The 17,080-nt window shown below is 36.8% G+C and overlaps 1 protein-coding gene across 1 annotated transcript in view; it reads left to right on the forward strand.

Annotated features, from left to right (window-relative positions):
• The first annotated feature begins 63 nt into the window (after positions 1-63).
• Positions 64-17,080, forward strand: part of LOC122428383 (alpha-fetoprotein-like) — a 47,404-nt gene continuing 30,387 nt past the window's right edge. Inside the window, 6 exon segments of the mRNA XM_043448365.1 lie at positions 64-3,756; positions 5,092-5,143; positions 5,282-5,423; positions 7,135-7,346; positions 11,264-11,396; positions 14,601-14,698. Of these exon segments, the coding sequence (XP_043304300.1) occupies positions 3,672-3,756; positions 5,092-5,143; positions 5,282-5,423; positions 7,135-7,346; positions 11,264-11,396; positions 14,601-14,698 (722 nt within the window). The 5' untranslated portion in view covers positions 64-3,671.

Genomic DNA, 17,080 nt, shown 5'->3' on the forward strand with positions numbered 1-17,080 from the left:
GTTCACTGGCTAAATTTACTTTTTTTTTATAAAAATATTTTTTACTTTTTTCTTTTTAAATTAATTTTTATTGGAGCATAGTGCTTTACAATGTTGTGTTAATTTCTACTGTACAGCAAAATGAATTAATCTATGACTTTATGGGAGACAGGACTCTGAAATAGCACTTCTGTGGACAGAATACTCACAGATTCTGTTCTTGTTGCTACTGGGGAGAAAATGGGATGTTGTGGGCTGGTAGCATGTCTCCACCTCCTCCTCCTCCTCCTATTACTAGCTGGGATTGAATGTTTTCATTGTAAAAACATTGTGTGGGTACTTCTGATGTATTATCTCATTTAATCCTAACAACTCTATGGAGTAAACATTTTTTATTCCTGTTTTACAGACAGGGAAACTGAGGCTTGGGGAAATAAATGAACTTGTTCAATGTCATATAATTAGTAATTGGTAGAACCAAAAGCTTAAATTTGAACCCTCTAACTCCAGAACAATATTCTTAGCCAATGTATACATTACCTCCTAGGTAAGGCTGTGTCGTGGGTGCCTTATAAAATCTGTTATTCAGAGAGCGGGGAAAGGGCCAGGGCATCAGCTGCGGTGGCTTTTTTCTCCCTCTATTCCACATTAAAACTGCTGCTATTTTGGAACTGTAAGTGATTGACAGTGACATCTAAAGAGGGAATGGTAGGAACTGGGAAGCCAGGAAGTGAAGGTTGGTTGTGGGCCCATGGCTTGATGATCCTGGCTGTTTTCTAAACTCTTAAGGCTTTTTAGTGTTTCAGTGTCTGAAATAAAAGATGATGACCATCTAATATATAATACATAAAAATATTGAGTTCTTTCGGTTTAACATTTCGAGCACAGTATTTGGGATTCTTATTCATTTGTTCAACAAATACTTATTATTAGACCCTACTGTGTGTTAGACATTGTACAATATAATTCAATATAATGCAAATATAACCAAACATAAGCCAATTAGGCATTGTTCTTATGTCTACTGGGCAGGGGAGAAGACAGTAAGCAATCGCATATGATGTCCTAGGTGCAGGATGGAAAAGGGGCCTTGCTGTGGGAACTTGCGGCAACAGCATTCCATCCAAGCTGAAATTGCAGGTGGGGGGGGATTGGAAGGGAGTTATATTCCTACTCCTATTAACTTGCTGTATGGCCTCAGACACAAGTTGCCTACAATCTAAGACCTCCAATTCTTGGTGTAGGGTGGAAGAATAATCACTCCGTCACAAAGGCTTTAAAAAGATGTAATAAATTACTATATAAAGTATCCAAATACAATGGCCAGCAGACAGTAGGTGTTTAATTCATGATGGTAATTTTTCTTTTCTATCATTTTTCCAAATACTCTTGTTTATTGTCAAAGATGACAAGGAAGAAAATTTTACTGAAATAATGAATAATAAGTTTAGCAAACAGAAGTGAAACTGTGCAGTTTGCTAATTCAATTTTGCACCTGATAGTGGATTCTCCTATGTGTCCAGTGCTGTGCTAGGAGACACAGATATGAAACCAAAGACCCAGGGACCTCTGCCATCACAAGACTCTATAATCATAGAGGAAACTGCCATACAACTCTCTCTACTGATGTGCCAAAGAACACAGTGATAAAAGGCAGGTAACCCGTGTGATGGAAAGAAAGGAGGGAGAGAAGTGGGTTTTTCAAAAGTCTTGTTTTGCCTGGAAAGAGAGGATTTGGAACAAAAGCAAGTCATACTGACTCTGTATGGCTCAGACCGAGCTCATGCCAATGACTAGAACATAGCTGGACTCAGTCGATGCAGGAAGACTTCTAGTGCTAGAGATGTTTGTAAATGTCATCAGCCTCATGGTGCCAAGACTGCACATGCAAGAGCAGTCACTACCCAGGTTTTTGGCAGGATCTAGGGATCCAGCCTTGGTTTTTCTAAGGTTCCTACAAACTCTATTTCTATGACTTGGACAAGAATTAGGCTTGTGGTAAACATACTTGTTAAAAATCATCATTGTGTCTTATACTTGCACACCTTCCATTTTTTTATCTTAAAGATCAGTGTGGAGATCTTCTTCTCTTAGAGAACAAATTCTGTGCCATCTTTTGAATTCTATCACAAAACCCATTCCTTAGCCTTTGCTTAAATAATCCCCACAACCTGTCTTTCCTCTGATCTAAAATTCCACCACCAGTCACTAATAAAGAATTTATCTCCTTCTATGCTTTAAAGAATCTCTTACTGTGAGAGAAGGATGCCCATGAGAAGTTAATTTTGTCCAAAAATAATTTTTATTTGAAAAGAGGAACTAGTTTAGCACACATAGAACATTTTTTTTTTTTTAAGTGCCAGCTCCAATCAGTTAATGGTGGCTCTCCTGTGGCATGGTGCTGTGAATGATTCTAAGGCCTAGCCATAGAGAAAGAGTAATGTCTACAATGGGTGACAGTCTGAAAGCAGTCATCCAAAGCGTTTGTCATCGCTAGAGTAATACGTCCATTTCTGGTAGTCCCAGGAAGCTTAGAGTATGATCTCAAGGGAGCCACTCTAAGGATGCAAGACAGAAAGGATGCTGAGCATTAGGACTGTTTAGAGAACCCTGGAAAGCCTATGGAAAACTGGCAAGACAGTCATCCATATTCTTTACCATAAGCTAATGTGTCCCAAATCTAAGTAATGACAGATTTGTTGTTTGTCAGGCAAATGTATCTCTCTCACTTATGATATTTTTTTTTGCCTAGGAAACCAGAAATGAGATTATGTGGGTAGAAAAATCAAGTAATGGACTTCCAGCCTTGAAGATTATCTTATCCAAACCCTCCATTTATAAATGAGGAAACTGAGGACAGGAATGGCTAAAGTAGTAACCAGTGGTCTCCCATTTCCAGAACTTTGGGGCTTTAAGTTTAATTTGAACTTCTAAGTTAATTCATAGTCACCAGTGTCCTACCCTAGACTAAAGAACTGGATTATAGGCAAAGCAGAAAGCAGCTGAGAGAAGTTGGTATCTCAACTTCTATTACTAGCTCTTGGATGGTGTGAGCTCTGACATCAGAAAGACCAGAATTTCTACCTGTGAGTCCATGAGCAAATTATATGAGCTTGAGTCTTCACTTATTATTCAAGAAATAAGAATGCTGCTACCTATATACAGTCACATAAAGTGCTAGACTTGCAGCAAACACTCAGTAAATTCGGTTGCATTCTCATGGGTTTGCTTCCCAAATCTGTGCTCCCCACTCTCACTAGGGACCTAAAAATGTGTCCAGCACTGGAACTAGGGTAGTCATCATTTGTCTGAATCTGGCATTGTATGTGTTTACTTAATCTCCTGCCAGTTTAGAACTTTGTACATGTCAACAGGCATTTCTAGGAAATCAGGTATTTACCAAGAGCATCTATTGATTACTTTATTTCAAGTCCTATGTGATGTAATCTTGAAAAAACAAGTAGAGTGACATGACTCATTTTAAAATCCAGTATTCATTAATGAATGCTATCTATCAGAAGTATTTCTTCATTATCATGAATTTCTTTAATTTTTTCAGGGTTATGGTGGCCTGGGGAAAATATTCACCAGAAGAAGTTTAATTATTAATAGTAATTACTTGGAAAGAATATAAAAGGATTATTCAATTCTCTCAAATGATAGAACACCTTCTATAAAGTTTATCTGAAATAATGAAGACTGTTAGATCCATATCTTTTCTTATTTTCTTCAGCTACATTAGATGTCAGACTCTTCAGAGAAGTTTACTAGATGCAGGTAGGGAATTCTGTTTATAACCTATACATCCTTGTGCCAGGAGGTGAAACGTCATGACAAAATTTCATAGATAGAAAAAAAGAATTAATGTATTGGTGAAACACAAGCAGGAAACACACTCGGGGAAACACACACATCTTCCAGTCTAGATGACAGAATGATATATTTTGAACTTGTGTTTAAAATTAGATAAATTATTTTAGATTTATATAAATATATTTAGATTGAGTGTTTATAGACTAATATCATGAGCTACATTATTCAGTACCTACTATGTGCCAGGCACTGTGCTCATTGCTTCACACATAGGCTTTCATTTAATCCTAACCATTATCCAGTGTAGTAAAAGCGATTAACATTTGATTGATAAAGACACAAAAATTCTGAGTACTTAAGTTACTTTCTCAAGGCCATATTCAGTTTCAGAGCTAGAAACTGAACTCAGAATAACTGTCTCCAAAGCCTTTCCCTGTTAATATTGCTAATGATATGATTTCTTTATTAAATAGATAGCGGCTAAACTCTTTAGACTTAGCGACTGAACAATAGCAAACTCTTTAGAAGCTATTGGTATAAGAAGGAAGACATATTTTCAATGAGAGCATGTGTATGTGTACATGGTGAGTGAGAGTGATGAAGATGTTGAGTAAATCCTAGATGTATGAGATGCTGTCTTTGCCACATTAAGACTAGCAAAGTACTAATGTTTATATTGTTGTTCCTAATGCCAGCATTTAATTTTCTTAGTGTTCTTTGAGTGTGCTAGTAACTTCTAATAAGAGTTATTTAATTAAAAACTCAAGTTTAGTTAACTCAGAAGTGTCAATACAGATATGCGTAACATTTGTTGGCCAATGACAGAGAAGAATATATATTTGACAGATTTCAACTACATGATGTTTTGGACTAGAAGTAAATCATTCACAGAATACAGGTTAAATACAAGAAATGTTCTCAGTTGGTCAGTCATGTCCAACTCTTCGTGACCCCATGGACTGAAGCCTGCCAGGATCCTTTGCTCATGGGATTCTCCAGGCAAGAATACCAGAGTGGGTTGCCATGCCCTCCTCCAGGGGATCTTCCCAACCCAGGGATTGAACCATGTCTCTTACATCTCCTGAATTGCAGGCAGATTCTTCACCACCAGAGACACCTGGGAAGCCCAAATACAAGAAAATATATATTCTTATAAAATGTATCCTGATTTATGATGTAAACAAAAACAGATCTGGAAATTTATGAGTGAATACATGTAGATTTGAATTGTAAAAAGGGGATTTCAACTTGGAAAATTTCCTCTTTTGCAAATAAAAATCTCATTTTCTTTTTTTCCAGCCATGCAGCAAACAAATGGCCAGAATTATCTAGAGGAGAACTTAAGAGCTGTGTGAGTTTTATTATCAGAAATTTTATTTGAAATTTACACTCATATTATTTTGTAGGGGAGTAGGGCAGTGATATAGCAAGACTGATGGAGGAAAGGGGTTTGATTGGCTTCAACATTCACACAAGTGTTTTGTTTCAGCACTAGCATTATGGTTGCACAGTTTCTTCAGAAACTGACTTATGAAGAAGTACAAATCATAGTTCATGAGTTGCTAGATCTTGCAGAAAAGTGCAAGAGCCTCAAGTCACATGAATTACCTTCAGAATCCTGTCACCAGTTGGTAGGTGAATCATGTTCTGCCTTTTTCTATTGAAAAAAAAAAAAACAAACTAAATTGCAAACAAAAGATGTTGCTGTGGGATGGGTTGATTGAATAATCAAGCAAGCAATTTTAACGCAAAATATGTACATGAGTCACACTCAAGATATAATCTTTGCAGGTTTATGAGCCTACAGTTTATTAAGCTCATGTCTAGGAGATCACATTCTGAGAACCAAAGGCTTGAGAGAATGAATTATACCCTAGAATGTCAGCTTGTTCATCTAAGTTGATTGCTCTTTCTCTGTCACTAGACTACTATTGTCTGACAGCTCATATGAAGATTCCTGGGAAATTAAAATACTGATTTAAAAAAGTGTCTAAGAGAATATAAAAAGGAAGAAGAAAGTGAATATTATTATAGGTTTTTTTACCCACTTAGTAGAAAATCTTGCAAATTACTATTTTCTTTTACAAAGTGTGCATCTTGTGATTATAAAAATTCTTTTTTGTTAAACTCTTTATTGAATTTGTTGCAATATTGCTTTTGTTGTTTATGTTCTGGTGTTTTGGCTGTGAGTTATATGGGGTCTTCACTCCCTGGCCAGGAATCAAACCCGTACCCCATGCATTAGAAGGTGAAGTTTTAACCACTGGTCTACCAGAGAAATCTCAGAAAAATCATTGATAAGCATATCAACATTATTCTTATAATCTACATATTTTGGGATCAATTATTCTCATATCAACAATTTAAATACAAATAGTTTTCTTCTTTATTTATAGGTTTTTCCCACTCTATCTTCTTGGGCTAAAACCTATCTATTTTTTATTAGAATCTAAGTTGTCATAGGAAAGGGCTTCCCAGCTAGTGCTTGCTAGTAGTGAAAGAAATGCCTGCCAATGCACCAGACGTGAGTTCGACCCCTGAGTCGGGAAGATTCCCTGGAGGAGGGCATGGCAACCCACTCCAGCATTCTTGCCTGGAGAATCCCATGGAAGGAGGAGCCTGGAGGGCTACCGTCCAAGGGTTGGCAGGGTCGGACACGACTGAAGCAACTTGGCAGGGTACGCACGCAGTCACAGAAAAGTCATTAGCTTTATTAGGAACACACTTTACATGAAATACTTCTGCACTTATTGTACAGTGAGTTCTTATTTCCACTTCAAGAGATGACCTTTTTCTGACTTTATCCCCTAAATGTGGAATGTCATTTGAAGTTTACAGCATCCCACACATTTACTGCCATCCAAAGGCATTTGAAAACTGAATCATTACAATTCTGTTAGAATATTTGACACTGAACACACATTGCCTTAGAGCTCAATTTTTAAAATAAGTCCCCATGGAAACCAACTAAAAGCCATCATGAAACAAGGAAAGCAAGCCATCACATGTTTCTTGGTGGATGATTTTTATTAAAAACACCTTGATTTCTTTAGGCCCTGGCCATTTTGGCTTATGCTTATTTTAACACCTCTCAGCTGTATGAAAATGAAACACTTATATAAGTAGGGAGAGAATGATAAATTCTATTTGGCCAATGTCTAGCACATGAGACTTAACAATCTTTTAAAAGACTTTTGCTCAAAAGAGCTACGTCCAAGGACTACTGGATATGGAGTATAAGATTATACATTCAGTTGCCTTTTCTTTATAATTCTTGAACTTTTCTATGGTTAGGAATGTGGATCATCGTGCCTTCCCTCATGTTATTATTTCCTTCTACAGATGGCTGCCTTCCTAGAGCATATTTGCAATAACCAAGGAATGGCTGACAAATGTGTATTTTCTGACTGTTGCAATATAAATAAGACAGCAAGACATAAGTGTTTCCTATTACACAAAAAGGATGATACAGGTTACACTGAAATATTCCAGATTTCAAATCCTGAGCAGATCTGTGAGATCGGCAAAGAGAATCAAGTGCCAGTGAAAGACAGGTAAGTCACTTTTCCTTGCCAGGTCTTTGAAAAAGAGTATTTTCTAATTTTGAAGACAGATTTTGAGATAAAGCCTCTAAGTACACAATGCTTTATTATATAAAAATAAAGTAAAAATTTGATCTGCAATTTATTTTTTTCCTTCAGAATGACAACATGGTCTTAGCAAACCCTGGAGGACATGAAAATGTCTGTGTCATGAAATGCTAAAAATGACTAGGATCTGTAAAGACCCATCTCCTTAAAGGTTAGATTGATCAGACCAGTAGCAAGTGATGCTGAAAACTACAATCTAGTAGGCAAAGCATAATAGGCAGAGTATTGGGAATAGAGCACAGGTAACAGCTTAGGCAAGGGCCAGTACTTGGGAGGTTCACCAAGGTATAACAGGAGGGATATCTGACAGGCCTAGAATCTGTCATTGGGAACCTAGGAATAAACAGTAATGGTAGATTGGACAGAGATCAGTTTTCTACCCAAAAACTCTGATTCGATAATTCCTGCCTACAGTCGATCGCATTATAGCCCATGGGTAGGTGTGCTCATATTTTGGTTTCTTAGTTATCATAGATGTTTATCTTTAGAGACTTACAAGCAAGTAGCTGGGGTTCAGAGGCAGGAAACCAATCCAGAGAGAGACAAAAATGACAGAAATACAAACCTTCAGTGCTCAAGGAATGCAGTTCTGGTCATTTGGTCAAGACCGACAGACACCAGGAATAAGGGAAGGATCTGAGTGCTGGATATAGTGCAAGAAGCATGGTGCTGACTCTATCATTCATAATTTCAGGTTTTAGGCATTAAACTCTACACCAGAAATCAATGAACAGACCTGGTGACTTGATGCTGAACAATGTAAACACCTTTAATTCAACCATCCAGAAACCTCCCAGGAGTTACTGAGCCTTCAAGAAGAACTTAAGTGGCCCAGTCACTTAGGGTGAAAGGACTAAGGGACAGCGGGTTGGGCAGGTTCTAACTTGTCTGACATGAGGAGCAACCAAATGAGAAAATAAAATATGAGCTTGGCTACCTATTTACTAGCCATTCTAGGTGAGAGTTATAAAATCAGGTTTGGGTTGAACATTCAGAGATTATAAAGCCTAACTAACACTCAGGTAGTGAATCTAATCTCTTCTTGAAAATTTACAATTAAATCAGTTACTGTTTAGCCAATAAGTTGTGTCTAGCTCTTTGAGACACCATGGACTGTAGCCCTCTAGGCTCCTCTGTCCATGGGATTTTCCAGGCAAGACTACTGGAATGAGTTGCCATTTCCTTCTCCAAAGTCAGTAATGAGGAGTTATCTTATATGCTAATTTAACTTAAGTACATACAGCTATACATATTCAGGGGAAAATAATTTTCTGATTACTTGCTTCATATTATAAGCCAACAACTTTATTTAATTCTCAATCAAAGAAACAGTAACTTATATCAAAGCTGGAGGAAAAGTCAGCTATTTTGGTCTTATCAAAAGATAGTATATTATACATGTATACTTTCTTGTACATTTGGATTATCTAAGGAGTTTTCAAAAACAGTTTTGATCATGGTAAAATTTTATTGTATATCTTACTTTAGTACTCAACTTCCAACCAAGTGTGACTCTGTGTTACTTTACAATAGGACTTTCTATTATATTTAAATGGCTCTGATTATTAGAAAGTTTTTTCCTCGTATGAAGTTCAACTTTGCCTTGGGAGATTTGAAATTAGATTGGCTTGTACTGAAAATTCTTGAAAGGAACTAAGCTACTGCAGCACAAAAATGAGTCTTAGTTTCACTTAGTACCCAATAGAGAGCAAAGATACTGAATGACTCCATTGAGATTTCCTATTGGCCAAGAATTTTGCCTTTTCGTGGGTGGCAGTTATATCTTAATAATGTGAATTCTGCTTTTTTTTTTTTTCCCTACAAGTTAGGCTTAAGAAACCTTGCTGAAATGAAACAAGTCTGTTGATTAAACTTTTAGGAGTAAGCAGGTTGAGTCTGGGGTGAAGGCTGAGGGGAGGACCCCACTTTCTCTCTTTTCGCTTAAGTTGTTGTTTAGTCGCTAAGTTGAGAATGACTCTTTAGTGATTCCATGGGCTGAACCTCACCAGGCTCCTCTGTCCATGGGATTTCCCAGACAAGAATACTGGAGTGGGTAGCCATTCCCCTCTCTAGGGGATCTTCCTGACCCAGCGATCAAACACACATCCCCTACACTGTAGGCAGATTCTTTATCACTGAGCCACCTGGGAAGCCCCTTTGATTATACTATCCCGGAAGATAATTAAAGCCTGACTATACTTTCATTTTGGCTTTTGTCTTCATTGGCTGCTCTGGCACTTGGCCTCTCAGCCTTTTCCAGCTCAGCTCAGCTCCTGACAACTTTCCTGTAAGAAGTAACTCAGAAATGAAAGATGCTTCTATATTGGAGCTATGCCACCTGGAGCATGTGTTTCAAAGGTTACTTCAAAAAAGAAAGAGAACAAAGAACTGTGCACAGTAATTAACAGCCAAACCTAGAAGTGGTATATGGCATGTTTACTCATATTTCATTGATTAGAACTCAGTTACATGTTCCCACCTAACTGCAAGGGAGGCTTGAAAAGAAACTTTCCTGTGATTATAAGAGAAAATGGATTTGTTTGAGCCTTAAGCCAGTTTTTGTCTGCGATGTCAACCTTCATTGGGTATTTGTGTATGGGAGGAGGGATGGGGAGTAAGTAATTTGAGCAAGTTTTGTGGAATAGTGTGAGGAGATATGATGATAAATAGAAGACAGGCCTGGTGCCCAGGCTCCATAGTGAGTGTAGAGAATGAACTTGAGAGGGACTTCCCTGGTGGTCTGGGGTTTCCAGGTGGTGCTAGAGGTAAAGAACCCACCTGCCAATGCAAGAGATATAAGAGACATGGGTTCTGTTCCTGGGTCAGGAAGATTCCCTGGAGAAGGGCATGACAACCCACTCCAGTGTTCTTGCCTGGAGAATCCCATGGACAGAGGAGCCAGGAGGACGACAGTCCATAGGGATGCAGAATCGAACATGACTGAAGTGGCTTAGCAAACATACAAGCACCACGTGGTGATTAAGACTCTGAACTCCCAATGCAGTGGGCATTGGTTCGATTCCTGTTCCAGAACTAAGATCCCACATTCTACAAAATGTGACCTAAAAAGTGTAAAAAAAGGGAAAAGAATGAATTTGAGAAGCAAATTAATACTCAGATTTAGTCATAAACCCAAATATTGAGTGACGCATCTTGGAGGACAATGGCATAAACTTTCGTAGTCTAGAAAGAACTTACAGATGATCTTGAAAGATTCCTTTTTAATGGCTGAGTAGTATTTCATTGTGTATATGTACCACAGTTTTCTTATCCATTCGTCTGCTGATAGGCATCTAGGTTGCCTCCATGTCCTAGCTATTATCAATGCATGGCAAAATCATTACATTATTGTAAAGTAATTAGCCTCCAACTAATATAAATAAATGAAAAAAATAAAAATAAATAACAAAAAAAGATTCCTCTTCATCCACCAATAACTTCTAAATTTAGTTCCCCTTTACCAGCTGTACTATCCTCCATTTACAATCAGTTTAGACTATTGAACTTTCTACTTTTACTACTTATATAAAAATGAACACTTTCAATTAGTGACTTCCTTTATTCACTGGCCTAGAAGATACAGTGGATTACTTCTTGGGCACTGTCTAACCTCACATTGACCTGTCTGTTGTAAACCTTTGATACACTTAAGTGTAATGGTATCCCATTTCTGTTACCATGAAATTCTAGAAGTTTCAGGTCAATAAAACTAAATGAATCATAAGTTCTTAAGAAACAGTGTCAGAACATGTTCTTGAATTCCAAATTATATCATTCCATAATAATTCCATTATTATGACTTTGCATTTGTCAAATTATAGGTACATTTATGAAACTTCTAGGAAGCATCCATTCTTGTATGGACCCACTATTTTAACCATGTCTGTTTGCTATGAAACAGCTGTTCAGTCATGTTGCTGAGAAGAAAATAAGACTGAATGCTTCCAGACAAAGGTAAACTATTTACATGTCAACTGTTATTTAGGATCTTGTTATGCTAAGTGTGGACTGTGGACCGGCAGCATATGTATCACCTTGCAGCTTGTTAGAGATGCAGAATGAAGCTCTTCTCCAGACCTGCTGAATAAGACATCATTTTAACAAGGTACTCAGGCCATTCATATAGTCCTCAAAATTTGAGAAGCATGATCCAGGACAAATATCACTTCATAATACATATTTAAAACTTCAATTATTATTTCTGCATAGCAAAACACCCCAAAATTTAGTGACTCAAAAACAATAACAATTATTTTATTATTTCTTATGGTTTCAGTGGGTCAGGAATTCAGGAAGGGTTTATCTGTATGGTTCTGGATCCTGATTTTTTGTGTGGTGCAGTCAGACAGTGGTTGGATCTGGGCCTCTGAAGGGCTGAAGCACCTAGGGGCTGGTTCATCTTTCTTCTCATATTACCTCAGGGCCTCTCCCCGTGGTCTCACTGACTTGGCTGGTTTGGGCTTCCTCACAGCGTGGCAGCCCGAGGGCAGCTGGACTGCTGACATATGGCCTGAGTCTCAAGAATGAGTATTCTTACGGATAAAGCAGAAGTCCTATGGCCTTTTATGACCAAGCTTCAAAAGTTACCTTTGTTATACTCTATTGGCTGAAATACCACAAAATTTTGAAGGGGAAAGTAAATATACTGTAACAAAAGCTCACTGTAAGAAAAACATGAGATAGAAGACTTTACTGTAGCTAACCCTGGAAAATACCATTAGCCACACATTTAATTTTAACCATGTGGCCTATTCTCCTTCACTGAATAGACGTAAATCAGTGATTAGTTCCATGATAAAAGTACTTTTTAATGTATGCTCATTAAAGGTTCTGGATACCAACATAAAATAACTGTCTTTAGAAGGCACACCAGATGGATTTTCTGAAGGTCACGCTGAAATGAATAGTAGTTTGATAATCATTTTGATGAATTCCTCCAGGCTAAATGCAGTACCACCATTTTCTTGCTGTTTTCTTTGATCTCTTCAGTGAGAATTTCTCTCATATTCGTCTCAATCCCTATTGAGCTCCTTATCTTCTACCTTGTGTAAGAAATTAAATAATGTATCTAGAGTCTCTGGCATATACTAAGCATGCAATAATCACAGTTATCGTTAAAGCTACACACACACACACACACATACACACACACATGTATATTTCTTACCTCACTTCCATTCTTCCCCTAGTTAACTCCAGTTTCTTCAGAAGCAAATTCTGAATCCCTAAGCAGGACAGTTATTTTTTTTTTCTCTTTTTGGTTTCATATTATTAAAAACAACAAAAACAAGTGATTGTATAGACTTATGTTTCATTACCAGGCATTTGGAAGAATGAACTTTTTCATGACTGTTAGTTTTTTCAGCTAATTTGTTGCAAAGCTTTCTTAATTTTAACCCTTTTCAGAGGAAATTTTTCCTTGATGTATAATATGCCCTATAATTTAAAAAAATTTTTTATTGGTGTATAGTTGATTTACAATGTTATGTTACTTTCTGCTATATAACAAAGTTAATTAGTTATACATATACATAGACCCACTCTTTTTTAGATTCTACCCCCATAAAAGTCTTCGCACGGTATTGAGTAGAGTTCCCTGTGCTATACACTAGGTACTTACTAGTTATCTAGTTTATATATAGCGGTGTGTATATATCAGTCCCAATCTCCCAATCAACATATCCCTCCCTTCTACTTTCCCTGTTGGTAGTCATAGGTTTGTTTCCCATATCTCTGACTCTATTTCTGTTTTATAAATAAGCTCATTTGTACCACTAATTCAGATTACACATATAAGCAATGTCATATATTTGTCTTTCTCTGTCTGACTTCACTTTGTACAATAATCTCTAGGTCCAGCTATATGTCCCTATATGTTAAGCATAAGCTGGTGCTTTTGAATTAGCTAAGTTCTTTTCTCCTCTCCCTCGCTCTATGACGGTTACAGTCTTGCTTGCCTCCAGAATGTCTGTTCCCAGGAGTTCTTAATCCTTACCCAGAGAAGACTGCATAATCAATCATGTGAAAGTGGTGTCAGTGATCACAGAATGTGCTTTATGAGTTAAGCCTTCACAGACTCTGTTGTGAAGAAGAGAATAATCTTATTTGTATTTGGTTTCAAATAAGTGCAACACAACAAAATAAGAATAAAATAATAATTATATTTATAGTTAATTATAAATATAAATATTATCATAGGACCAGATTTATGATTTGAATATTGCCTCTGTATATGTTTTTAAACTTTTTCTTTAAAAAAGCATTGTAAGGTATTGTAACCCAAAGTAAATTTAATATATGGTCAATATAATGTTTTAAGACAATATATAGAGCTATTCTGAAATTTTAAAATGTTACTTATATTATCACCACACAGAGATACTAATTTTGGTATATTTACTTTTATTCATTTTTTTTCATTCACAGGTTTTATTTTGTACATTGTTGTGATCAAATTGAATATATAGTTTTGAACAGAGACTTAAACATATGTACTTTACATTAAAAGTGTACATCTTTTCAAAAACAATGTGCCATTATTCACTTAGGCATCTCTATTCTTTTGAGACATTTTGTGTCCAAAATTTTGCTACCATAGCAAGGCATACAGATTCTTCTTTTTGAATAATTATATTTTTATTTATTCAGAGACATTTATTTGGAATAGAGTTTCAGAAGTCAAAATTCTGAGTTAAAGAATATGAAGATTTGGGGGGACTCCATTAATTTTTATTGCAAAACTAGAGCATATATTTTAGATAAGCATTTAAAGACATGTTAAAGGTGACAGGGCTAGTAACTTGAATAAAACCAAAATACAACTATAAGACATTATTGAAATTTATTCTATCGGCTCTCTGGATTCTTGTTTGTTCACTGTCTTGTTCTCATTTATACATCAAATGTCTAAGTTAAGGGACAAACAATCTCTGGAGAAGTGAGTGCTATTTTGTAAAAAACAGACAAACCCAAAAAACAACAACAAAAAAACAGAACCTTCACCAAATTATGCTTTTATGTTTGGTCTCAGAGGTAAGACAATAAAGACTTTCTAATTTTGAGAAGATGCATGATTTTTTTTCTCTTCTTTACTAACCATGAGGTGAACTTTTTCAGTTATTACCATAGTTCTTTGATGAGTCATTTTTCTAATTACAGCTGGAACCCATCAGAAAGTACGTTAGAGAAATATCTTTGAGGCATCACCATTTATGTGAAATTGGGATTAAATTCAACCACAAAGTAGCAACAGCCATGTAAGTTACCTACTTAGATTTGTGGACTTTGCTGCTTTGGATCACCCTCTGATTGAACTCATTGAAAAATCATCTATCTTCTGTTCACTAATGTCTCTCAGCACGAACCTGGTTCCTTTCTCTACAGGTGTGCTACTCGGCTATTCAGCAGGGCACCCTGGGCTATGCTTCACACTGCACAGTCCTCGTCTTCACTCACTGTTTCCTGTCTTAATACCTTCCAGCAGCTCAAATTTTTAAGGCTCTTCTCCAGTGTACAAAAGATTCTCTATATTCAGATTCATACCCTTAGTTGTTCTGTATGGTTAAGGCTGGAGGACGAAAGGTATTTTTCCCTTGGAAGATAAGAAAGATTTTGGCTCTAATGTCACAAAAAACAAAAAAAAATTGAGTGGTGTTTTTGGGGTGGGGATAGAGGAGTGTGGGGTGGGAGGAGAATTTGATGTCACTCAACGTGTCTCTTTCTTGGCCCAGATTTTGTTTCTCTTTACTCCTGAATACATGCATCTTCCTTATATCACCTTCTTACCCATTTAAGGACAATATTGCATTGCCTGGAAGCTCAGTTCTTCTTATAAGGCAAGCCTATTTTTCATGGTTCAGTGGTAAAGAATCCTACCGCCAAGCAGGGGAAGAGGTTCGATCTCTGGATCATGAAGGAATGGCAACCGTCTCCAGTATTCTTGCCTGGGAAATCCCATGGACAGAGGAGCCTGGCAGGCTACAGTCCATGGGGTCACAAAAGAATTGGATGTAGCTTAGTGACTAAAGAACAACAGAACAAAAAAAGTTTCAGGGATGTTGTTCAGTTGTCAACAAAGAGGAGCAAGGGAGAACCAATCTTTTTATAATTAATGTCTTTATGGAAAAGAATTTTATTTGGAAATAGGTCAGATAAATTCCCAAAGTACTTTTCCAAGCAATTCAACTTCTTTAAGCAATAATCTGAATAATGGCAATGACCATACTTACATGATTATGAACTGAATAATTTTCATTTTGTGACTTAGATTTTTGGATGGCTCTGGGTTATATCACTGAAGAAATAGAAAACATAATATGCAACTATCTTCATCCTACATTTGCAAATGTACTTCTATTCTTTTGATTACTCATTGAACTAGAACTAATTTTAGAAAGAATTGAATCCAAAAATTTAAAAATGCACTTTTCTTCCCCCAGGGAATTGGTTCTGTTGACTAAAAAGCAACCTAAAGCTAATTTTTCTGAAATTACCAAGCTGGCCACCGATATTAAAAATTTGCATCAGATCTGTTGTGAAGGAAATGCAGTAGTGTGTGTACTTGGCAGGGTAAGATTTTCTCTTTTCTTAAAACTCATCTCAACTTTTAAAATATTTGTATTTCTTAAATAAATATAATATATATTTATAAATATAATAAATATGATATATAATTAATCTAAAAGAGTAATTATTACTTCTTAATATTACCAGTAGAATGATGTTGCCTCTCTTTTCTCATGCAACATTTTTTTTCTTTCTTTCCCTCCCTCTCTTATCCTCCCTTCTTCCCTTTCCCTCCTTCCTCAACCTGTCTTACTTTACTTTATTATTTTACTCTTAAATTTTTAGAGTTGATTGCTAATTTCCTCCCATATTATGATTGTATTTCATATATCTTTGAATCTCTAGCAAGTCCTATAATTGCAGACTATACCCTGAGGCCATATCAGCCTGGAGGGAAGAAGAAACCACCAAAACAAAGATATGGCAACAAGGGGCAAGGACTGGGGCATGGGCAACATAGAGTTTATCTGCCCCAGGTGTAAATGTAAAGTCTCAAAACCCCCGAGAAGGAAAATATTGCAGCTGTTAAAAACCCAATAACAGTTCAGTAAATTACAATCATATACAAGTCATGTTCATTCTGCAAGTTTGAAAACTAATGGTTTTCATCACAATTAAAAAATAAAGCAGAAGCAAAGTAAGACATGATTTCAGAGAGAAATCCTCTGGAGGAGGGCATGGCAACCCACTCCAGTGTTCTTGATTGGATAATTCCATGGACAGAGGAGCCTGGTGGGCTATAGTCAATGGGGTCGCAGAGAGTCTGACTCAACTGAATTGACTGAGCATGCAGGCACAGAACACATTAAGGGATGTGGGTAACAACTGGAGTTAAAATAGAAAAATCATTGACTAGAACACGCACTAAAATTCCTAGAATTCTGAGTCCTCAAATATTTACTTTGCCAGAACAGAGAGTGGGGTAAGGCCATAGCTTTTCCTTGGCAGCTATTGCAGTTGGCCATTGCTTGCTGAGGTCAGTGCCATGTTCATCTTGACCAGCTGTAAAGGCGTGGCTGTCACTGTGAATTCCATCCTGGAGACAGGCAATGTGAAGTTGTTCCTTGGACTAG

Source organism: Cervus canadensis, chromosome 26, assembly GCF_019320065.1.
Source record: "Cervus canadensis isolate Bull #8, Minnesota chromosome 26, ASM1932006v1, whole genome shotgun sequence".
In the NCBI taxonomy this organism is placed as follows: Eukaryota; Metazoa; Chordata; class Mammalia; order Artiodactyla; family Cervidae; genus Cervus; species Cervus canadensis.